This window comes from Haliotis asinina, chromosome 8 (genome assembly GCF_037392515.1).
Source record: "Haliotis asinina isolate JCU_RB_2024 chromosome 8, JCU_Hal_asi_v2, whole genome shotgun sequence".
Lineage (NCBI taxonomy): Eukaryota > Metazoa > Mollusca > Gastropoda > Lepetellida > Haliotidae > Haliotis > Haliotis asinina.
Genome location: NC_090287.1, coordinates 62428552 through 62454282, shown reverse-complemented (window position 1 = coordinate 62454282; position 25731 = coordinate 62428552). Strand labels below are relative to the sequence as shown.

The 25731-nt window shown below is 39.2% G+C and overlaps 5 protein-coding genes across 8 annotated transcripts in view; 1 reads left to right on the top strand and 4 right to left on the bottom strand.

The window, feature by feature from the left end:
• Positions 1–2151, bottom strand: part of LOC137294727 (cyclic AMP-dependent transcription factor ATF-3-like) — a 270414-nt gene extending 268263 nt beyond the window's left edge. For 2 of the 3 annotated variants that reach the window (XR_010957534.1, XM_067825814.1), the window contains exon 1: positions 755–1867. Coding sequence is in view for 2 of the 3 variants with exons in the window: in XM_067825814.1 (XP_067681915.1) it covers positions 755–994 (240 nt within the window). In the remaining variant the exon portion in view is untranslated. Of the gene's footprint in view, positions 1–754; positions 1868–1898 lie in introns of those variants that run through there. The other variant, XM_067825815.1, reaches the window with a different exon arrangement.
• The window catches only part of LOC137294724 (atlastin-2-like), a 214813-nt gene that overhangs the window by 102002 nt on the left and 87080 nt on the right, over positions 1–25731 (top strand). The gene's annotated exons all lie outside the window — the stretch shown is intronic.
• Positions 8305–12024, bottom strand: LOC137294910 (cyclic AMP-dependent transcription factor ATF-3-like). The gene is made up of 3 exons (XM_067826083.1): positions 11797–12024; positions 9772–9879; positions 8305–8903 (listed from the first exon to the last, which is right to left on the bottom strand). Exons 1-3 carry the CDS (start codon positions 12022–12024, stop codon positions 8751–8753), a joined length of 489 nt encoding a protein of 162 aa, XP_067682184.1. The 3' UTR covers positions 8305–8750.
• Positions 14769–25731, bottom strand: part of LOC137293882 (cyclic AMP-dependent transcription factor ATF-3-like) — a 29865-nt gene continuing 18902 nt past the window's right edge. Inside the window, exons 3-5 of one of the 2 annotated variants that reach the window (XR_010957498.1) lie at positions 22565–22672; positions 16980–22265; positions 14769–16698 (exon numbers count right to left, since the gene is read on the bottom strand). Coding sequence is in view for 1 of the 2 variants with exons in the window: in XM_067824664.1 (XP_067680765.1) it covers positions 22110–22265; positions 22565–22672 (264 nt within the window). In the remaining variant the exon portion in view is untranslated. Of the gene's footprint in view, positions 22266–22564; positions 22673–25731 lie in introns of both variants that reach the window. The other variant, XM_067824664.1, reaches the window with a different exon arrangement.
• Positions 18802–19158, bottom strand: LOC137295333 (uncharacterized). The gene has a single exon (XM_067826649.1). The coding sequence runs from the start codon at positions 19156–19158 to the stop codon at positions 18802–18804; it is 357 nt and encodes a 118-aa protein (XP_067682750.1).

Genomic DNA, 25731 nt, shown 5'->3' with positions numbered 1-25731 from the left:
TTGTTAGCGTTCTAAAGACATAATAAAGTGTCTACTTGCATGTCACATCCAAGTAACCAATAGTCGGGGGTGACGTATAGGGGAGGCAGCTCGAGGATCATGGAAGACGCAATTCGATGCCGTCCCGGCAAATACATGTTTACATTTCGATCATTCAAAAAAGTTGTTGTCATCCCAGAAATACACTTTGTGTGCACCATCCTTTATATTTCCTGTTTGTAGAACCCAGTGAGGGTGATAATCACAATGAACCCTAGCGACGCAGTTTCTACAACGGGTTGTTGGGATTGGTAAATCTGGCGGGTTAATTATGAGGAAAGGGCGCGAGATGCCATCTTTGACCCATCCCATATCTCTGAAAGAGCTGGTACAAGTGTTATTAACCCAGATTTTGCAGACATTTGCTTTGTGTTATCAAATCGCAGCGGAACATAATACAAATAAGTTCCAAAACAAGGTTGAAAAGTTTAATATTAATGCAACAACAAACAACGATTTCAGTGGTTGATGTAACTGCAAATAGGTTGAGTGCACATTCCGATAAAGCACATGCAAAAATGTTATAAAGTAAACAATGATTTTGCAAAAAAATATTGCAAACATTTTTCGTTAATATCCATGCATGTAGGAAAGGGGATGACATTTTTTTCTGAACATGGAATAACACATGTGCATCAAAAATGTTAACGAATATTTCAACAAGAGCGATGTAAATTTATCAAAGGTGTGAAAATGTCTGATTTTCTGTCTGTACCTCGTCTTTGGTGGGCGCCGTGAACTCGACCATGAGCTCGTCTTTCCCTTCGGATAGGCGGCGACTTTGTATTCGGCATCGTAGTTCTTCCTTCAAGAGGGGAGTGAGACGCCCGCTCTCCAGAGCTGCATAAGTCGCCTTGACCAGTGTCAGGTCGTCTAAGTCGCTTAGTTCCTGCATAAATGCTGCCGTGGTCAACGCCGTTGACTCGTGCACGTCCACACTGCTCGCCATCGTCATGGCAGACACGCTTTTACTACGATCAGCTGGGAGCAAGACGTGTTGTGGTATTTCTCGGCTCGAGCCTCGAAGCAAATGGTTTCAGCGGAAAATAAACGAAATAATTCGAAATTCAGCTGCGAAAAATTTCTTTTCCTTAAAATATTGATTGTTGGCTATTTATCAACGATAATGTATCCTTTTTGGTAAGTTTGAAATTAATATTTAATCAGAATAAAGCAAAGTTCAAGATAATGCCTTCTAAGGTGACGTCACCAGTCCGAATTAGATAGAGCTATTTTTAGATTCCAAACAATAACATTTTGCCTTGCTCGCGTTGTGCTAAAAGAATGACATCACTATCTCCCCAATCGGAAATAAATTAATTCCTCTTGGTCGACGCGAGCCTAAACACCTCGATGACCATTTCGGCTTTGCGACACCGTGGCGACAATGTAAGGGAGACAACTGAACTGCAACTGTAGACCGTTCCCCACCTCACTACCTCTATTGACAACGTGCCAAGTACTTCTTTATGACCCACGAATTGATCGGAACTAGTAAATATGCACGCCATATTGTTGGAATGATGCCAACCTTGCAATGAAATTAGACCCCTAATTTGACAATCGCTTACTAATGGTATTATTTTATTCCACTTAAACTTTTCCTACTGCCAGTCTGGGCATAGAGCAGTAAAGCCTGACTTCTGCCCGTCTCCGTGGGACTATGCTTAACTGAGGTATACATCAAATGTACTTGTCTAGACGCTTAATAACCTCTGTATACACTGAGCAGTACGACGCTCTCATTATTCCTCATAGAGAGGTCAATTAGAAAGTACATCAACTTCTGTGTAGAACGACACATAGCACAGCGCATTGACTCATTCTATACAAACGATTAGGCTAAACAGCTGACTTACCAGCAAATCAGATCAGCCAGAAGCCTTCGGAGCGCCAAGTACAACATTCCTAGCCCAGTCGTCCATACCTCGACCCCTGCACCACAAATAGACCTGTCTGCTTTTTTTGTCTGCCATGGAAAAAAACGGTATCCACATGTTGAAAGGCACTGCTTTAGCCGTCGTCCGAGCCGTATACCTCTATCCGGAATGACAGAACGACAGACACTGAATGAGAGAGAGAAGGTGGGGGCGTATAGTGGACAGGAGACCAGTCGGCTTTACCGGTGAAGGAGGTATTGCGAGTAGGATGGGCAGTGTTTACGAGGAGTGGTACTTGCACTAGCGAGCGCTGACTCATACTGTCTTCTGGAAACAAGGAACCACATTGCCGCCAATATACCAGCCAGCATTCCCCTAGGTCAATGACGGCTGTGTACGTCTGGTCGCATTACGTAGTGAATGTGTTTGCTCAGGATCCGGATTACAAAGGGCTGGGACTTCTCCATATGCGGTAGCGACAGTGTTATCATGATTCGAAAATCCTATATTGCGTTCTATGATCGCCTTATATCATCACCTGTGAGCTTTCTTATAGTATTCTCGGTAGCACCTCTGTATATACCACTGGAGACAATGGTATGTTAAGAAAGGTGCTGGTATTTTTGAAGTTTTGTAATCTGGTATTCACTGAGTTTGCGATTATCATTTGACAGCCATCATAGCCCGGCGTAATTATCACAGTAGTCAGCAAGTGCAGCTGTATTGATCAATGAAATGTGTGTCATGTACATATACAGTGGGTCCGACCAACAGCAATGACGCAGCACTCTCTCAAAGGGCAAGTATTACATCGGTAGACATTTTTTTTCAAAAGACGAAAGTAAATTTCCTTGTTTTTGTGCTGTCTAGGTTTTTGGCTGTTTTATGAGTGGAGATGCGCGCGTGTGTTGTCGTTAGCGAGAGAGCGCGAGAGGTGGCTATTTATACTAGGATACATAACAAGACTCAACATGTTGCCGTGGTGCTCGGCCATCGACAGACGCCCAGGATAGATCATCACGTCATTCAAGGGAGGTAACTCGCGATACGTACAGCTGGAAGATCTCGTCAAGGGAGCATCTCAAAGATAGCTTAGAATGACTCATCCCTTCATTTAGACACCAAAGGCAAGCTTCCGTGGACAGTATCGACCAAACTCTTGTTTGACGCGATCGGGATTATTCGCGTCCTCCCAAACACCATTAATTCAAGTGTCGAGACAACTATTAAAAACCTCATTTACAATTCTGTCAATTAACACCTAAGTACATGCATATTTTTATTCACATGAGACTATAATTCCAACCAATGTTTATACGAACCCTGAGAGGTTATATTTATGGTGCTGACGATCAGCAGTACTGCTATCGCAGTGACCTTGCTTTCAATATCAAATGTACCCAGTTATTTATACACTAATTCTTACATACAACTTATACTCATTGTGTTACAAAGGCAATACCACCAGAATGTTCTCAAAATAAAAACAAACATCAAAACATATTTACCCTAACAATGGCATAAACATTTGTATGTACATATTTAATGCTAAAAATATGTTTATTGACATTTATAAAAGTTAATTATTTAATTGTAATTAAACTGAATGATAGTGCTACATAGACGAATACCGCCGCCAAAATATTAATTACCTTTTTGTTTGGTAATCTGGTGTAGGACTTGACATGAACGCAATAGACATGCGTTAGTTTTTTCCGCATTATTTCCCAACATTATTTCATAACTTTTATATGTAACTGGCCTAGCATGGTGTTGACAGCTACAATAAGCTGAATGTTGTTTTAGGGTGTCTTCTTGTGACGGCTTGGTGATCAACAAATCTCATTATTCAGCTGCTACTAATAATCTTTTCGCAGCACATATATGTGCACACTCACCTGGACTGGAATATTCTCATTTCAAAAGTAGTTTTATTTATTTAGAATAAAGATATTTACTTTGCTATGCAGAAACTGGAAAACAAATGGCACATTCTGACATTCCAAATACTGTTAACGAAGTCATGTATACAAAATTCAGGTTTTACCACCTGATGTGTATACTTAAGTACAATTTAATATTCAGATTTCACACATATTAAAATATATTGTATACGTATTCCACTTTTAGTTCTATAATTCCTTTTACACAACAAACACAAGCACTCACAGTGAATCTCCGTATATCTAATTCGCTACAATTATCTGACAAACAAACAAAATCTATTTACTTTCTCTTCTTACAACTGAACACAGTTGTTAGCAATTTTTACAAGAATATTAATCCATCATCCTAAAGTTTGATAAACGCGAATTAATCTTACATCAAGGTATTTATGAATATATGTATGTTGGTTGTCTTCAATAATCTTGCACCATTACCAACCAAGACATGACGTAGTACATCACATCTCCACTGGCATCGGTCAGTTGTACATTTTACACTTAAGACACTGATTTTGGCTGTTCATAAACTGAAAGATGGGAAGAATATTTTTGGAGGAAAAATAGAATTTTACCCACGTGTCCTTGATACAATATTTCAACACCTTTCTATAATCTCGGTGATTTTCATGTATATTTGGTATTCCGGGTGTTATTCTTTATGCGAAGAGATTTTTTAAATGTTATTAATTATGTACTTTAATTTCCCTCCTTACACAGGATTTGCGAAGTTACTGATGCAACGGGAATTAATACTCCCTCATTCTCTTAATTGATAACCCGTTAATCCAAGCGATGCTGAACAAATATCCCCAAATTGAAACAGAATTGAAGGAAACACGAGAGAATGATTTTGTCGTATAAATATATATATCGACATATCACCGCCATGTTGATCAGTATGTTCGTGGCCGATAATATGAGAGTGAAACCACACTATCGGGGTCATATGCCATAATTTTAGCTCAAAACTGCGTTTTGATGTGGATGGGCTACTTGAGTGTGTGTGTGTGTGTCTGTGTGTGTGTGCGTGTGTGCGTGTGTGTGTGTGTCTGAGTGAGAGAGTGAGAGAGAGAGAGAGTGACCCCTTCACCCCACACACCCTAATCCCCATGGAATTCACCTTTTTTTACAGCGTTTTAATAGGGCGCTTTCTATGTGTTTCGAAGCTTCTAATTAGGACAAAACAGTGTTAGTTTTGGGGTGGTGGTCGGGGAGTTGCTGTTGTGTAGTGAAGTGTCTGTGAACTGTCAGTTTTCATTTCGGTAGGAAATGCAGTTAAATTGAAAACACGTTTATGAACACAACAACACTTATGAAACCTCAGCGGTATAAGATCTTGCATTTTGTTGATGTATGGCCCTTCAACCTGTTACAGTCTGTCAGTCTCTAATGTCAGTATTCCACGTCACCATAACTTATCTGGGTTTATTTATATAATTTTATGCTAATAGTATTCCATATCTGTATAAGTCTTGGTGGCCCATGAGTCTGGTTTGTATATCTAGTTTCAATTTATTCTCAATAAATACCAACATAATATGTCGCATCCTTACTACACACACGGAGGACGACTCCAGCCATAATTTTAACTATGAAAATAAACCATACATGTGTGTGTGTGTGTGTGTGTGTGTGTGTGTGTGTGTGTGTGTGTGTGTGTGTGTGTGTGTGTGTGTGTGTGTGTGTGTGTATTTGACTAACTGCCCGATGACTGCACTTTGCCTAAACATTCCTCCGTCATTAAGATAAACACACAATGGTCTGCATATTGTCTGACCAGGTTAAATTTTGAACATGTTAAGATTATGGGGATGTGTTGAGGTGATGACTGCACTTTATTGAAACAAACACTGCATAATGACAGCACTTTATTTAAACAATCACTGCAAGATGGATTCACCTTTTTAGACAATCACCACCCGATGACTGCACTTTCTTTACACAATCACTGCCCGATTACTGCACTTTATTTAAACAATTACTGTCCGATGGATGCACTTTCTTTAAACAATCTCTGCCCAGTGGATACACTTTATGTATACAATCACTGCCCGATGACTGTACATTCTTTACATAATTTCTGCCCAATGGGTACACTTTATTTAAACAATCACTGCCCGATAACTGCACTTTATTAAACAAACGCCGCACTTTCTTTACACAATCTCTGCCCAGTGGATACACTTTATTTAAACAATTAGTGTCCGATTGATGCACTTTCCTTACACAACCTCTACCCAGTGGATACACTTTATTTATACAATCTCTGCCCAATGAATACACTTTACTTAAACAATCACTGCCCGACGACTGCACTTTATTTAAACAATCCTATATTATTATGATAAACATACACTGTTTTGTATTTTATCTACCCATGTTGAAATTCTAAACGTCGGAGATTTAGCAATATTCCAGCAATATCACGGAGGGGAACACCACAAATGAACTTCACACATTGTACCCATGTGCGGAATCGAACCCGGCGAGAACACGGAATTCGACGTTTGGAAAGCATGAAAATGCTTAAAGGGTGTGGCCAGTTATTTGTTTGTTATAGAGGGGTAGGTAGGGGGTAGCTTTTTGTTTTTGTTGCTTTTCTGGTGAATTTTTATGTTTGTTTTTTTTTCTTGCTTTGTTTTTGGGAGGGTGAAGTTGGGTTGGGGTATGTGAAGCTTTCTACATCGTAGAGGGTTGCATGCGAGGGACACATTCAACGAGCAGGATTAGAGCTTGTTAGATACGTGCACATATATAGGTCAGTATACATGATACATGTAGTACACGTCACCATCACTGGATATGTCCTTCATCACAGACAATGTGACGTTGTAAGTACGTTGTAAGTACAGTACGTGAATGTGTGGCATTATTTATAGACAGAGTTAAAGATAATTAGATATAGCTCCTCGTCATGCCTACCGTACTTCATATAAAGATAAGTATTTATTCATGAAAATATTCAACAAATTTGATACCCCGCAATATGAACTATTCTGCTATTCGATCAGAACCCTTCGTTGTGCCTAACTTCATAGAACGCTCATTGGTGAATAAACAGACATGTCAGCTGGCCGACTGGATTCATGTCCAAACTGAAACTGACAATTGTTTTGTATCGCATGTACGTCAAAGTGATTGGTCATGTGTCAAAGGCGGCAATTATTATTGTTTGAAAGATGAATGAAATACAGTCCGTATCGATGTGGTATGTACCCTAAATCACCTTTGGTATAATAGGACGTGTCCATTGTTATATGTGAGGTTTTGTTTGTGTGGGGAGTTTTATTTGTTTGTGTTTGTTTAATGTCCCGCTAAACATTATTTCAGCTGTGTGACAGCTATCTGGAAGACTACGTGTTAACAAAGCGTAAGCTAGCCACGCAGGAGACCCGGGGATTCCCCACCTCCCTCTCTCTCTCTCTCTCTCTCTCTCTCTCTCTCTCTCTCTCTCTCTCTCAAATGATATTGCTGGAATATTATTAAACTCCATCACTCATTGATCATTAGCGACATAAATATCACCAACGAATGACTCGAACAAAGACTTACGGTTGTCGTAGCGCTAAGATCGCTTTGTGGCCTGTTTTTGTTTCTTTTATTTATAGGCACCATCAAACATAGATATGTCCTTTCCTTTGCCCGGTACATGTGTTTCCCAGTGACAAAATAAAGACATGCATCAGTATATTTCAAAAGAAATGTCTTAATCTTTTGCATTTTTGTTATATTTCCGACGGATGACATTGCCTGAACATAAATGTTTTTGACTTTGATTGAGAGAACATTCCCATGTAGCAATATCGCATCTAACAGTCAATGCAGTATCTATCTTTTGCCATCTAAAAACAAACTAGATTGTATCATAATCACCGTTACTCGTGTATTTTGTCATTAGTATTCCAAATATTCCATTAACCATGTTTTATATGTGTACATTTTTAAACGGTACGCATTCACTTAGGATTGAACATTACCACAATAAGAAACAATGAAATGCGCATTTTTCCAGGCTCAGAACATTTATTTCAATATTACGGTTTCACTTCCTGTCTGACTGGTTACAAAAATCAATAAAATGTTTTCACTGCCTTCATATATATATATATATATATATATATATATATATATATATATATATATATATATATATATATATATATATATATATATATATATATATATATAATACACATACGTAGGATTACGGAAGTGGAAGGCGCATGTGACACAAGCCGATGTCGGATTGTACTGATAAATAATTGTGTATTTATCAGTACAAACCGACATCGGCATCTGTCGCACGAGCCCTCCACTTCCGTGATTCCACATCAACAACACACAATCAACTCAAATCCTTCCGACCAGACTCATAATATATCTTTAAAAAATTCATTACATCTATACGTTGGTTACTCATATGAACATATTTTGGCTGACAAGATTAATCTCATTTCGTTCTTGGTACGACTGGGTTATGAAATAGTATCCAAGGTTTCAGAGATCTTTGGAAAGACGATTGTCGACTCGATGGAACTAAGTGAAGATAGGTTTATATGAACTAAATGACAATATAAATATGTGTAAACGCGATATGTTGATTTTATGACGGGAATATAACAAAGGTAGTAATGAGATCATGATCCATATCAGCCCAGCCCGACATCTACACTGTCACAAATGCGAGTACCACCCACACCGTATAGCTGTACATTGATTATGCAACCTACCCACGCACTGCAAGTGCTCAAAGCAGAGTAAGAGAACAAATTAAGAATGATCATTTCATTTGCACCTCTTATTTTGGACCGTCAACGAATGCCCACAAAAAAGTTCGTGTGATGTACACCTTCAGCTGTAACCCTGTGGGTTTCATCTAAGTGTGTTAGCACAACGGGCTGTGGACAGGGGTAAGCATCGGGTTGCTGCACGTGAGAAGATGCTCGGCGAGTTGAGAAAGAAGGCGCGCACGTTCTTGTAGAAGATCCTTGACCTTGGCATGGAGCGCCGTGTTCTTTTTCTGAAGCATTTCCATCTCCTGAAAAGCACCAAATATATCTAAGACTAACCAAGATGAAAGTTTGTCTTTCATAATTACGAGGTTCTTGAGATGAATATAGAGTTGGTTTTCAAAGATGAAACAAAATATTATGGATGTCGACTTTTTGTGAAACAAATTAACAATACATAAAACAATAAAGAAGGTGACATCCATTATATTTTCCTCATATTTCATAATCATGTTTCAAGTGTACACAGGTATCGTTCATACTGAAAAATGAAAGATGTTTTTTTTTTACTTAATTTAATTTAACTCGTTTTAATTTAACCTACAAAACATCTTGCATAGAATTGTGAAATTTGTCTAAATATTGGCCCCAACCAGCCGTCCATGTTTGCATCCGTTGAAGTGAAGTGCATGTCAGCTTGGGGTGAGCGAATAGTGAGCGACAACCCCCTCTATCCCACCCAACTGACACTGATGCGACTTGGAGTGGAATTTTTTAAGATACTGTGTTGTCATGGTTACTGGGCTTAAACTGTTTCCTCATATGAGAGTTATTTCATTCAGTCTGATATATGCTGGTAACGACAGTGTCTGGATTAGAGGGGTTTTTTCCAATGTAGATATTGTTGACATCTTACTCCAAACGTATTTGCATAGAGTCACTTTCTCATCAAATATATATTACTCACGGTCTGCATATTGATACAGTATACACTGACTAGTTTCTTGTTAAATACCTATTTATCTTAACATGCCAAAGGTCACAATTAGCAGCAAATGCACGTGCAGCACATAATTCTATGGATGAAATTCTAAGGTTCAACATGACGTCAATAACGTCTCCCACGTGATCAAATGACGGCATTTCAGTGGACAAGAGTTTTTAGCTTCGGCCGACCTGCAGGTGCGCGTCTGTTTCATCCTTCTTCTTCTGTCGGAAACGTTTAGCTGCTCGTCGGTTTTGTTCCTTTCTCGTCCTCCTCTTCTCAATTTCCTCTGCCGTCAGCTGCAGTAACACACGAGACGTTAACCAAGCACTAGCCATTTCGCCCAAATCGCTAAATTCGTTTAACTCTTAATCATGTATGTCTCACTGTAAACCATCGTATACATATACGTGTACTGTCCTATTTTGACAAAGAAAAGAAAAAGAAATAAGAAATGTACAAAGTATCGCGCCGCTCTACGTGAAACTATCAACTACTAATACAAAATGGAAATTATAAATAATAATAATAACTTTTTTTTCTGTTCCGCCTCGACTACATCGTCATGATGTTGCTTGAATATGGAGGACTGCGGTGCAAGGAGGCATTCACTCACTTCATGTTTATACTATGTTTTCAGCGAAAATAATTTATTACAAAAAATGTGCAAGTTGTGATCAAAACGTAGAAGGTCAGAAAAGTGTCGTCCGATATGTTTAATATATTTACTTTTTTCAAATTAAATCACTGTGTACTTGTGCATCAGCTAAACTATGTTTACGGATCGTGAGAAAGCAATATGTATTGCTGCAAAGGTTACTTGAAATCACCAATCCCGAACGAGAACTCTGAATGAAAGAAGGAATTAAGGAAAAATAAATGCATTGGAAGTGAATGTTGAGGGTTAATTCTTGACGAAATGTCCAGTAGTGTCTCATAACAAAGTGAATTATCAGTTTGGAAAATTCACGTTTTGTATGCCGTATGCTGAACAGCATGAAGTTTTTATTTTAAATCACAGCTGGTTCGTCCGCCAGAGTCACGTGTTTGCGGGTATCACAGCACACTACATGAGTGAACAGTTTTGTGCTCGAGGAAATGGCTCCGATCATTCAGATAATGTTGTGATAATGGTTTGTGCAAAGAGTACGATGCTGTGTTTGCTCTGTGATATTCACATTAACTCATACGCAAACTGCAGTCAAGTGACGGAAGACCGACAACCAAACACTTGTACCAGGAGCATATAACATGTTATGCGAATATTGACATCTGAAATTTTGAAGTCCGAAAACAAAGACAAGAAAACTTTGAAAACATTACAAAGTTTCAGTCAAATAAATCCACTTTTCATAATTTTTTTGAAACGGGAAAATTCTCGTGTTCTTTTATCATTTTTAAGTATTCTTTGCCGCTATTCAAAGCTGGCGATGCCAACCGGAAAATATTAAAGGAACGCTTGATTTTTCCTTTAACTGTTTCTCTCAGTACATGTTTTTCTTTTTAGGCGTGTACACATGTACACAAAATACGCACGCACACCTTCACAATATGAATACATACTGAATCATGGGTACTTCACATTTATCCGTTTGTTTGAGAGATGGAATTACGTATATACCGAACGGACAATTTGAATCATGAAATGTTTGATATACCCTACACATACAAGGAAACTCATCATCGCCACAAAAAGTATCCCCCACATTCTGCTAATCACCACGTATTTCTGTTCCGTATATAAACGCGGGAAATTATGCACCACTGCAGTACCACGTGTGTTGATGATATCGATTGAGGAGGATTGTGTAGACACCAGACAGTAAATTGTGGCATGTGGATGAGAAATGATAAACTCCCGAAATATTCGTACCGCTTCTACAATCTTATCTACTCTGACCCCAATAAAGTTATGTTTTTCTCACGTCCCTGAACAGAAATATACCACAATCATAAATAAATGTTATTAAATATATCCAAGGATAACATTAATTCTGTTCACCAGTATTAATTATCATCAAAGCGAATGTCGCAACTTTGGACAAGTGAGGTTTTGTAGAGGAATGACTGCAACTGTTAGTACCACAATACAAACAAAAGTTAAACAAAAACTTTCCCTAACTCTCATTTATAGATATTACGTAGCGATTAATCAACGCCATGATTGTCGAATCACAATATTCTCTTGCCCATGTCAGAAAGTTCCGTAGTATTACCTCGTACGAATGTGAAGTAGAAGTGTTAGAGCAGGATACATTCAACTCGTCTTTTCCCTCTGTAAGTCTGCGAGACTGTATCTTATATCGGAGTTCCTGTTTGAGTAGGGGTGTGATGGAGTTACTCGCCAACGCCCGCTCCTGGGCGTTCAACAGCTCCTGATCTTGAATACAACCAACATCGACATTTCCAGGTAAGTTAAAATCAAATACATCTTCTGAAAACATTTTCAAAAAGGAAGACAGGATATAAAGCGCAATCACGTGTGTGAGTATACTGCTGTGTTGTATCGTAGCGCCACGCGACTACACTCAACTGTCAGGTCGATCTAGTGTGGTTACTGTTGTTGTTATCGCGCATTAACGCGCGTTACTCTCGAACCCAAGGCTCGTTTGAAGCCACGAATGACATTACGTCAGCAAGGTGAGTCTATTTATAGCGGAACTTGTCGCGGCAGCTCGCGTGGACTTGTCAGACTTAGCTTAGCTTGGCGGGACAAGGCTAGTGGTGTGTCGCTGAACAATCTGCCACAGTGCGGAAAGGTGACTTGTATTTAGCCGACCACACAAGTTCAGTCAAACATCTTTAAATTTCATGTATCATTAATGATAATAGATAAATCGCATTTTTTTTTCTTAATCTAGGCCGCAAAATATTGGGCAGAAATATGATATTCTGATTTTGCTTTGGATTCGATGCTGTTCCACCTGGAATATAGTTACTTGTCGAAGCAGTGGTCACTTTTGTCGCTTTACTGGTCACCAAATAATGGATACAGCTTTTTGTATAGCAACAAATTAACAACAAGAATATCATATTATACAAAATATTTATTGAAAAATTGTAAATTAAATTAATTCATTATTCATTAAAGCGGACTTCATTGTATCAATGTCTTAATGCCCAGTCTCTACTCGTTGTACGGGGTCATCTGGTCAGTAAGAAAAGTCGTTTTGTGGTCAAATGAAAAAAAAAAAAACAACTAAAAAATCGAAGTTTTTACTTTGTACGACAATTCGGAAAATGGATCAAGAACATCCATATTTAGGGAAAGACAAATATCCTAGACTGACTAACCACCTAATCATTTTATCTTTTAGTGTTAACAGAGGAATTTGTGGTTGTTCCGACCGTCATAATTTGTTTTCATATTTAAACCATTTTACTTATACATTCTTTGCTCAGACGAGCTCTCTTCTGATCAACACAGAAGACTTCTTTTCAAAGTTCAATGTTGAGCCCATTACTGCGAGTAGTATTGTTTATACGCCGTGAGTCTTTTACGGCGCTTCAAAAACTTACCAAAGATTGGCTCTGGAGCCGCTGTATTGAATAGAAAAACTTCCATATTGATATTTATGTCGAGTCATTGTTACTGTAGTCATCGTCTCCCTCCCTTCGATCATTGTAGTGACATGGAACTGTTGTCGAACTGCATAATATCAGGGAGACTATACAGATTATCCCTGATAATACCAGACCAGTTCACATTCAGAATGCACTTTAGTACAATATACTTCTTGAACAGAGGCAATTCTTAAGTATACATTATACAAAATTATTGCCATAAAGAGTCATTACGTTCGTATCTGAATCATACATCGTTTACGGGAAGAATTTATGATTCATGAAATCAATAGGAACCTTGTTATAATCTGTATTTGTGCACGTTAAACAGGAATATCCTGCAGTTATGTAACTAGATTCGGTGAGAAGCACTTTATGATAGCAATAGTCGGCACGAAGCTTTAAGATCCGATCGCGCCAGTCCCCGAGTCCCACTGCCTCCTCGTTGTGAGTACATGCTTCAAACTGGTTCTTGGTTGGTCCGCGCCGTACTCGTGCTCCGTGGATGTCATACACAGAGAAATTTGGTGGTGTCAAGTTGTCAGCTGACATCCAACCTGCATGTGTTTTTTTTCTTCTTTTGCTTGCCTCCTGCTATGGAAGGGGCGTTGTTACGTCGTCGCTCTTACAACTACGCGTAAAATTGCCAGGGCCAGACAGTCAGCCAATCAACGCGGCAGTTTTCCTTCTGATATTCTACAGCAAGTAGACTCAGTGTGAATGGTGCACTTTCTGGGAGGTGTTGTCATTGTCAGTATTTTTTATTCCTGTTACTTCTGCAGACAAAAATCAGTTTTAAAACATTATACTTATACTTACTGATTAATAAGAACTTATGAAACTTGTCCATGGTGCACAGTTGAATGGGAACAAACGCCTATCAAAGTAACACTATCACACCTTATTCATGGAATGTTCGTGTGTGTACACAGGTCATTTGTGAGTTGTTGTCCGATTATCTCTGTGTCACTCCTTATTTATGTTTGTTTAATGTTCATGTGTGTTGATTAGCACATAATAATATGCCTCCGTTTTCAACAGTTGAAACATTCGCACTAAAGCTATCGGTCAAACATATACTAAGTGACTGTTACTTACTCCTGATCACATGTTCTACATTCATCTTCAATTTTCTGGGAACTGTTTGGTAGTTTTGTATTATTTTAGTCGATAGCTTGTTCCCGTTCTTGTTCAATGTCAAATTATCTTTCAGCGTAAAGTTAACACAATATTTGGATATAATATTTTCGACTTACATACATTTTAACATTTACTCAAAAACGTTCTTACTTCTATGAGTCACCAAAAGTATATTATCATGAGAATCATTAACACCTCCTGAAAACTATCGATCGAAAATGTCATAGGAAACTTTTCGGTATATTGAGGAAAATAAAGCCCGAATCTACTTTCATACATAGGGTAGCTACCCGCCGACACCATATGTTGAACGCAACGTCAATTTAAAGCATTGATCAAGTCACCAAGACAAAGTGATATTTTGCCATAGGGCATCGTTGGAAAAATATTGGCCCCGATGTTTTCGCCCTCATAGGTAATAAATAGATGTGTGATGAGAAAGAAAGTCACGTGGGTGTATTTTCAACACACAAGAAAGTCTGTGTATGGCGGATGAAGCTTTATTTGTGATCCTATAAGGTATGTCCGAAGACACAAGAAACATAACAAAATGGTTATCAATCAACAAAACAACACGTCTGACGCAACACATCATCATACCACGTGACGACTGTGCACGCGCTTGTTTATGACGTCACACTGAGTGTTAGTATGACTGATATGTTCACAGTTCTTAAAGTTATTAAGCTTATTCATCATAATTGCAGTAATGGTAATGCATGAATATTCAGTACGTCGTCATGACAACCCCGCACATGCGCACATCAGTCACGCAAAGGTTATATGTAGATGAGCATGTGATTACGAATTAACAAAATGATAAAATAGAGAATGTAACACAATGGTTCTATTTTAAATGATATTCTGTCTTGAAAAAAAGTTCAATTCTAAAGCTACTTCCCTACACTACCAAGGTAGATTGTTGGAGTTGACTGCCTACAACTACTGTATCTAAATAATGACACACCTGTCACCTGCAGCCAACATATCATCAAAAACTTCGGCATTCATTAGGCTATCGTCGACTATCCAAGTCTTTCCTCAGGACCGGCCATCCAACTTCCGCAGTTCATCGATTTCCACACAAAAATAACAATGTTTGGTTACGTTTGTGGAATATGCTGATAAAAGACCACATTTCGCAATCATCAAGTGTGCCTTTTAGAAAACGTGATGCCTTTTAGAAAACAATATTTTCAAACAAAAACTTAAAAACACAGTTTCATGTTATTACAATGCCCTTTTTTAAAAAGAATGGGATAAATGTGATGCGTAATGCAAGAACCGCGTATGAAAAACTAACAGCAACGAACAACCAAAGTTAAACTTACGTTGCCAAAGCAACGGCTATATCATGCTGTACTGACTGTCAGAATCACGCGAGACTGGTATCAGCTGGAACAGTTGGATACTTTCTTTGGTGGATTCCAATAATATTAATGAACACTTGTTGCCCACTGTTCCTATACCTACGTGTAATTGTAATGCTCAAGATTTGCAGCGTTGCCTCGGTAACGGTAACAAAAGCTAGCTATATACATTGTAGACAACTGCCAAAGATGAAGGCTGCTGGTTGTCTGACTTTGGCAAAATGTTACTTGGAATGTGTCATACTCACTCACACCGGGTTCACTTCCAAAAAGAGCACCAAAACATATCAAGTTGTTGCAAATTAATACAATGCAGAAATAATGAGAAGAATGGTCTGGTGAATTCAATTTCACAAACCATGTACAGCTAGGCACTGAGAAAGCACTATAGGCAGCAGGGGCGAACCTGGCTCCACACCCTGTTCAAACATTCTGTGGAAACAAAGGCCATCTGAAGAGAACGTATATCTGCAGATTGGAATAGCTCACAAACTGTCTTAATTTTAAAGATCAGGAGAAATAATGTAGATATGAATGTGTTATTACAAATAGTTACTGGGCAACACTTGATACGGAAGGGTGACAATACATGAACGAACAACTTCATTCATTGCAGCAAGAGAGAGGTTTTAGTGTAGGTTCTAGTGCCATTATCACTTGATCACTTGCTTGATATATACGTCACGCTTACTTCAGCTAAAGAATTTCATCCATATATTGTTACCCTCCCTTACTGCTCCTATTTCTAAATGCCTCTCAAAGAAGTTAACACTTGGTAGGCATACTGAGAAAATTTGACACTTCCTACCCCTATCAAATTTGAGAGGTACATTATTGACATGATTGGTTTAAATATTTAACCAAATATGTCTCTCCTTATTCCAAACATTATAATCCTCTCTTATTATGTGGCTGAATCTCACCTTCCCAGTATCTTCACTACAGCAGTCTGTGGTCTAAAATGTGCAAAATGTTCACCATCCAAATACCACCGTGTATGTGGAAGGTGTCACTCCTTCACAGATATCAGCACTCAGATGGTTCCTGAAGTAGACACTGGGCTTCAGTGTGTGACAGGTCCTTAATCTACGATCACTAGATGGACTGGTATCCTGCATCTTGATCTGGTCCTCGATTAATTAATCAGATATAAAAGAATTACAAGCTCACTTGTTAAGTGAAAATGTGAGTCTGATTATCACTGTAGGGCAATGCCTGTGAGTTATCATCTATTTTCTATACAATCCAACATGTCAATCCATTTCTTCTGTGTGAATCAATTTGCCTGATATGTGAATCCATTGTCAGAAATGTGAATCATATACCTTCCAATATGTGAATCCACCACCATCAGAAAGGTAAATGCCATATCATCAGAATTGTGAACCTATAACATCAGAATGTGAATCATTTACTCTCTGACATGTCAACTGAAATCCTCAAAACTGTGAATCCACCACCACCAGACATGTGAATCCAAGTCACGCATGAAGGTCCCGCATCTCACCACTAGATGTCGCCATTGCAGATCACTCACACCAAAGACCATACAACAGATGGCCTCTGCTCACACTGATACAGAAGATATACATACAATTTACAGGCCCTCATTAGCAGTTGCATTGTTGATACAGATTGGTCCATGAACACATGGGTATCTCCGTGTATGCACTCATTAGTTGTACCAAACACGGCAACACATTTTCCTCACATCTTCAAAACAGCCATTACTGGGGGGCACCAGGTGACTGGGGGGCACCAGGTGACCAGGTGACCAGGTACTACCTGATATCCAGTACAAGTTCTCTGTCACTGCCTTTGCCCTTTCTACAGTATATTGTGTATCACATAAACTCTGACAGTAAACATTATAAACACACGTAACGCCTAGGTTCAAGAACCAGTTCCGTCTTTCAATCTGTCCACAAAGGCGCTGAATCCGTCACTTTCACCTATCAAACTTCATCTTTGCTATCCCCCGTCATAAATGATGTGATCACTTTACAACTATCTTTTCTATACATTTGATATTCTGTGGGTGAGGGCTGGGACTGAAAGAATAGCTTCCAGAAGATCCTGAAAAAAACTCTAATAATTTAGCAACACAAAAACATCAGTCACTGGAGATGTTTTGTGGTTCCAAAGCAAATCTTTCAGTTACATATTTAAAAAAACAAACAACAAACAAACAAATGTATGTCTTGCTGTGCTTCCTGAAAATAAAGTCATGACTTAAACAAATATATGCAATGGTCAGCCCCTCTTGGGTTGAAAGTGCAAAACCTACCACTAATAGTCCTTACCTGGCTTTTAATGGCAATGTAAGATCAATTGTGAACCCACACAAACATGAGTCATCAGGGAAAGAACACAGAACATAGCCATGTATCAAGCTGGACCCCTAGCAAACTAGCAGAGGGAGACCCTTTCCTTACAAGTAAACCAGAATTTTCTGGTTCAGTTAATATAAAAATATTTGAATACCTCTTCAGCCTGCTAAGCCGACATGGTTGGTATGTTGCTGGTTAAAGCAGATCGGTGTAACCCTGGTTATAGAGGTGATACATCAACTTTCACTGTCACAATTGGGAGAGCACTCTCACAGACGTGCAACATTGGGATACACTCTCACACACACACACACACAAACATTGGGACACACTCACAGACACGCCAACATTGGGGTACATTCTCACAGACATGTCAACATTGGGATACACTCTCACAGACAAGCCAACATTGGGGAACACTCTCACAGACATGCCAACATTGGGGTACATTCTCACAGACATGTCAATATTGGGATACACTCTCACAGACAAGTCAACATTGGGGAACACTCTCACAGACATGCCAACATTGGGGAACATGTCAACTTTGGGGTACATTCTCACAGACACATCAACTTTTCATACACTCTCACAGACCTGCCAACATTGGGATACACTCTCACAGACATGCCAACATTGGGGAACACTCTCACAGACATGCCAACATTGGGGAACACTCTCACAGACATGCCAACATTGGGGAACACTCTCACAGACATGTCAACATTGGGATACACTCTCACAGACATGCCAACATTGGGGAACACTCTCACAGACATGCCAACATTGGGGAACATGTCAACTTTGGGGTACATTCTCACAGACACATAAACTTTTCATACGCTCTCACAGACATGCCAACATTGGGATACATTCTCACAGACATGCCAACATTGGGGAACACTGTCATAGACACACCAACATTGGGATACACTCTCAAAGACATGCCAACATTGGGGAACACTCTCATAGACACACCAATATTGGGATACACTCTCACAGACATGCCAACATTGGGATACACTCTCACAGACACATCAACATTGGGATACACTCTCAAAGACATGCCAACAATGGGGAACACTCTCATAGACACACCAACATTGGGATACACTCTCACAGACATGCCAACTTTGGGATACACTCTCACAGACATGCCAACTTTGGGATACATTCTCACAGACACATCAACTTTTCATACCCTCTCACACACATGCCAACATTGGGGAACACTCTCACAGACATGCAAGCATTGGGATACGCTCTCAAAGACATGCCAACATTGGGATACGCTCTCACAGACATGCCAACATTGGGATACACTCTCACACACATGCCAGCATTGGGATACTCTCTCACAGACATGCCAACATTGGGATACTCTCTCACAGACATGCCAGCATTGGGATGCACACTCACAGACACATCAACTTTTTATACACTCTCAAAGACATACTAACATTGGCATACACTCTTACAGACACTGCAACATTGGGATACGCTCTCAAAGACATGCCAACATTGGGATGCACTCTCACAGACACATCAACTTTTTATACACTCTCAAAAACATACTAACATTGGCATACACTCTTACAGACACTGCAACATTGGGATACGCTCTCAAAGACATACTAACATTGGCATACACTCTCACAGACACAGCAACATTGGCATACACTCTCACAGACATGCCAACTTTGGGATTCACTCTCACAGACATGCCAACATTGGGATGCACTCTCACAGACACATCAACACTAAATACGCTCTCACAGACACTTCAACACTGAATACACTCTCACAGACACACCAACACTGAATACCTTCTCACACCAACAATGTGACATAATTTTCACACTCCAACACAGGAACATGTACTTTACTGACTAACAATCTGGGACACATAGTCACAGTCACACAACATTGGTACACAACACATACTCCACCGAAATGTACATGCCATTTAAACATACATGACAAAATAAAACCAATGTTGTTATCAGTTACATACAATTACAAAAACTAGCTTTGAAAAATGAAATTCTCACACTAAACATGGAAATATCCAATCATCAATTGTACATACACATCCATATTTGGTTTGCTGACTTCACAGGTTGCAACACAAAGTCTGTGCTCATCTCTCAGCTGTTTATAGTAGCCAGTAGCCAGTAGCTGGAGGACACAGAGCAATAGCCATATACTGATGATGCCAGATGCTGTATCCTGATAAAACCTGAGAAAATCTTTTATTTTCTGTAAAAGACCTGAGAAAACGTTTGTACAAAAACAGATACTTCTTGCTTTGCCTCTACCTAAATTATCTGTCAGTTTTGACGATTAACATTAACAAAATATTCCGTACACGTCTGAATCTAAACCCACCTCTCCATGTGACCTTCAGCTTTTGAGGATGAAATATGACAAATTATTTCAAAGGAGGTCACGTCGTTTATCAACCACTGACAACATACAACACTAACTGGCACTAAAAGCTTCAAAACTCCTTAAAACCAAACTGGCATGGATCCCTGATACCATAGTAACCATACCATGTTCTTTGCTAAAGCAACGCTATTAGAACATAATTACTTCATAAATTACAAAGATTCTAAACATCAATCAATCGTCATTATTCAAAATTTCTAAAAGAAACTAAAACGAAGTAATTCTAAGTACTATATGATTAGATATTACATGGATATAAAGTTATTAAGTACAAATAAGAACTGTATGACAGCACTTGAAAGTGTTAGAGGTACAATATAGCACAGTCACCATGGCAACTTCATAAACATACCATGGGTGAGAAAACAGTCCTAGAGTGTTCACTTCCCTTCAGTGCAAGAAATTATTGTAATCACTTTTACACATGATAAATATAATATTACACCTTAAATCACAAGTGAATTAATTTGAAAGAGAAGTTGAATTCATCCTGTGTTCCACACAAATATATCATGAAAAAGTCAATAAATGCAACAACAAGAAAAAAATATAGATTATATATCACAATATTTTAGTAATAAGCATTTTCTCTAAATTTCAGGATTCTAAACACATGTTTTTTCCTGTAAACATCCAGCCAAAACTTTTAAGATGCCCCTCCACACATGATCACCTAATGTGATCGTTTTGCTTGGAATGTCTAATTTGGCTTTTTCAAGAGTTACCTCCCTTGGACCAGATTTGTTGCTGGGCTGCCTGAAGCAACAACTCCATGCTGTTTTCTTCCAGCACCCAAAAGAGTCCAAATTACTGGTCATTATGTATGCAAGGAATAGTCATGAATCTTGGTATCCATAGCAACACACACATTCTTCCATTATAATTCCATGGATGCATCTTCAATGATGAATGAGAGGTTCTGTGTTCAATGATTTGACAATGATGAGATTGTATGGCTTGGATGTGGAGGAAAACTATGACAGACGTGACCCAGTCACCAAACACACTGCTGCACAGTTTCTGAGACAGAGCAATAGTAGTCTTTGAGGTAACATCAAGGAAGTACTTCCCCAGACAAAAAAGACATGAACAAAATCAAGCGGACCTCAGTGGGTGCTGTATATAGTCAGACCCAACAAAATAGGCGCCGACATTCTTCTACCTCTAAGGCTAGCGGCCACTTGATGTTACATAAATGCTCACTGGACTACTTTGCCCAGAAAATATCATGGAGCTCCACATGCTTCTTCCCTACTGTCAACACATTGTGCCCTTCTACAGAAAACAAACACATCTTTTTTACAAATCCATGCAGTATGCTTATCCCTGCATCTCAAAACCTGACTCATGGCACTAAAACTGACAAATTATCCACCTGTATGAACAGTGACTGTTCATTATTCATATCCAATTCTTCAATCATTCCAAGAACCAATCATATCCCTTCTTCAGACTCTCTAACCAATCATTTGTTGTCAACACAACTTGCTGCCTCTCCTTCAACTGAAGCTAGCTTCCAGCACTAGTCCTGCAGAGTACTGGCCAAGAAGTGCAGTCAGACTGGAGTTACCTCCCTTGACCAGCGGCCTCTACCTGTGAATACCTCTGTCCACCACACCTTCAGTCTAGCATATCACAGCTGCTTTTGATAAAGTCTTGCCAATCCGGCATCGTTCAAGTATCCTTCAGAGACAAGTTTAGAGGTTCTTCATAGCTAGGACACAATGAAAGATGATCCAGTAATGCTCGTTTGAGTCGGTCCCTCTCCTTGCTCAAACCGTCAAACATATGTTCTAACTCAGCATTCTTGGACTGCAGCTGTTCGATTTCCTACAACAGAAATTGAAACTGACATGGCACATCATCGTAACTGTCTGAGGTCCTTTTTCTAAGAAAAACAAAAAAATCTTTGTTGTTTCATTAAGCAGTAGAGTGACGGAGTCAGTTTTACCCCACTTTTAGCAATACTCCTGCAATATCATGTCTGGGGACACCAGAAATGGGCTTCAGACACTGTACCCATTTGGGGAACTGAACTTGGATCTTTGGCATGATGATCGAATGCTTTAACCACTTGGAAATATGGTAGACATATTATGCACAACACGAGTAAAGATTGACATCCTCACATGCATGAGCTCATCCATCTTGCGTTTCCCCCTCTCCCGTGATCGCTGAGCTGCCAGTCGGTTGCGTTCCCTCCGTTTTTCCCTCCTCTCCACGTCCTGGGGCGTCAACTGCAACAGTCAGTCTCATCAACAACTTCTTGTAGTTTCAACATGCACACCAAATGTTGTCTGTCTATCACTGTCCCTATAGTTATCTAATCATTGCTTTATGGCTAGATGGTTTGGTTTGTTTGCAGTGTAACACCACACCCAGCAATGTTCCAGCTATATGGCAGCAGTCTGTAAATATACCATTCAGGATAACACAATCAAGTGATCACCAGCAGCATCTGTAAATAATTGAACCTGGACCAGACAATCCAGTGGTCAACAGCATGAACATCGATCTATGCAATTGGGATAGCGATGACATGTGCCAACCAGTGAATCTGACCAACCAATCCCATTAGTCACCCATATTGAAGTACTGAGAATGAAATCTTTCATGTGGCATAAGATATAAATGGTTGTTGCTGATGATGTATTATTCAACAAAATATTGCAAGTTTTTCAATGGTTTGTCAATCAAATGCCATTGAAAATCTTGCAATGTTTATTTTGTGTTTAGGTTCCCATAAACCAAATGGACATTCGGAAATAAGTTTGGTTGTTGGCATTACGAGTGAAAGCTTTAACCACTTAGCTATCCAACCATCCCCAGAATGGGTGGGCTTTTATTACACAATTAGCTGATCAGTGTCACTGATTTTGTAGTGTTGTCTACACAGTGTGTGAAATAGCCATTGACCCATGGCTAGTATATCTCTATGTCACTGGCCTGACTGGCCTGAATTTTCATGGGGGTCATATCTTTAATATATCACTCTCTCCCTTTTGTTACAGTATAACACACTATTAAATCATGCAAGATTATAGCCTGACAGATGTTGGTATCATGCAAGATTACAGCCTGACAGATGTTGGTATCATGCAAGATTATAGCCTGACAGATGTTGGTATCATGCAAGATTATAGCCTGACAGATGTCGGTATCATGCAAGATTACAGCCTGATAGATGTTGGTATCATGCAAGATTATAGCCTGACAGATGTTGGTATCATGCAAGATTACAGCCTGACAGATGTTGGTATTTCAACATTTTGTAATGTTGGCTTATTTTATAAATTCAAATTCTGGGCTAGTGAATTTTTGGGGGGCTAGTAACTTTCAGGCATAGCTAGCTCAAGTGGATTTGGAAACTATTTCACACACAGTGTCTACAGTTTCTAGTTTTAGTGATTAAATAAGATGTCTGGGAGATCTTATTGAGAACATATATTTATAAAATTGCCTGTTTTGTTATTTTGCCCAATACTTTATATCCAATGGTTTACACATTTGTATTTCCATATATGGAGTGAGTGAGTCAGTTTGATTTTATGCCGCTTTCAGCAACATTCCAGGAATATCACGACAGGGGAAACCAGAAATGGGCTTTACATGTTGTACCCATGTGGTGAATCGAACCTGGGTCTTGGGCTTGACAAGTGAATGCTTTAACCACAAGGCTACCCTACTGCCCCCTCCATAAATATAGAAATATTAAAGTTCATTCCTTTAAATCTTGCCAACACCTTACAAAAGTGGGATTCATTATATCCATAGACTATAGTAATATTTTCATGTCAGATTACTGAAATCAGGTCTTTCAGCCTGGAGGAATGTGGACATCTGATTGTCAAGCTTTGTCACTCTGGGTGGTCAGTTTGAGGCTAAAGCATTTTGTAACAATGTATCTGATAAGTTGAGTTGTTGCAATATCTTTATCTTTATCAGTTTCACATACTTTTACCAACCAAACAAAAGGAACCACTCATAATTTATGGCTAGGTTATGATGGTGATATTTATGGGGGAGCATGAACGATGTGAATGTCCACAGCCACCCCTAAAACCTGTATTCTCATGTTTCAATTATTAAATAATATTTTTAAAAATTACGTGCAAATTGAATGTATCTTGAGACCTTCAGGTATTCATCTACACAGAGACTGTATAATATCTATTATATGGTCTCTGATCTACATTACTCTGGTCAGGTCAAAGTGGATTAAAAAGAGTTGTCTCCCTTGCCCCACTCACATCACCAGGAAGGGATCCAGTATCAACGTCCAAGCCATGTGCGATGTTAGATTACTGCCTTGACATTGTGCCTATCTAGAGGCTAACCTGAGGTACACTGACATACTTTCAAAGATTTCCAGTAGCATTTCCAAGACTTCCATGACTCCAAATGACGGAATGCCATGAGGCAGGATCTCGCTTCTCTGACTGACAAGTGATGTGATCTTCGTCCCTATGGTGTGATTTTATCTAGCACATGAGTACACATGTACATATCTAGACCAACATTCCACACAATCTCAGGATAGGCAGTTGACTGAAAAACTTGATAACTGATGACTTGGATCTGAGATTTTAAAGACCTAAAAAGCCTAGCAAAAGTCAGTAAAAATTCCCAATTGATATTACACCATTAAAAAAAGTTGGGGGTATTCCATCTTGCGAACACACCGCTAACCAATGCCAATGCATATGAGAAAAAGTAATATAAGCTCATGAAAATAATTTAGGGAACACTGGTATTTCAGGGCAATGTTAGTTTGATTCACTGAAAAGTTGGAAAATGGTTGCCTTGTGGTAGTTTGGTACACTGAAATTCAGAGACTCCACTTCTTTATAGCCTTTTCCAAACAAAACAAAGGGTTTGCTTGATTTTGGAGTTACCAAATGTTGTGTTTGAATCCCTTAATTGTCCTGGATATGTTGGTTGTGATCTACCGCACACAGCAGCCGTAAAAATGAAGAACGTGGATATGCTCACTTGTCCTCAAGATGCACATGCCACAAGGAATTTATGTGCAACATTTGGCATTAAAAAGGCTCGTTGTAGTGAAACTGGATCAACTTTTTCAACATACCACAACACCGACATCTCAATATAGAAGGCCAAGCGAGAGTATGTCCGTCATCTGTAGGTTACGGCAATGCTTCCAACAGATCCTCACAGTAAGTGAGGGGCCAAGGTCAGGACACCCTCGTGCGACAAATTTAAGAGAAGACCGGTATGTCGCTGTGGAAGCATTCAGGAGGAGAACCGTCACTGCCAACCATCTCTGACAACAACT

Coding starts and splice junctions, on each gene's coding strand:
- LOC137294910 (XM_067826083.1), bottom strand. CDS start 12,024: ATGTTTTCAGAAGATGTATTTGATTTTAACTTACCTGGAAATGTCGAT. Junction 9,880..11,796: donor CTACTTCACATTCGTACGAG/GTAATACTACGG, acceptor GTGTTACTGCAG/CTGACGGCAGAGGAAATTGA. Junction 8,904..9,771: donor AAACAGACGCGCACCTGCAG/GTCGGCCGAAGC, acceptor GGTGCTTTTCAG/GAGATGGAAATGCTTCAGAA.
- LOC137295333 (XM_067826649.1), bottom strand. CDS start 19,158: ATGTATCCCAAAGTTGGCATGTCTGTGAGAGTGTATCCCAAAGTTGGC.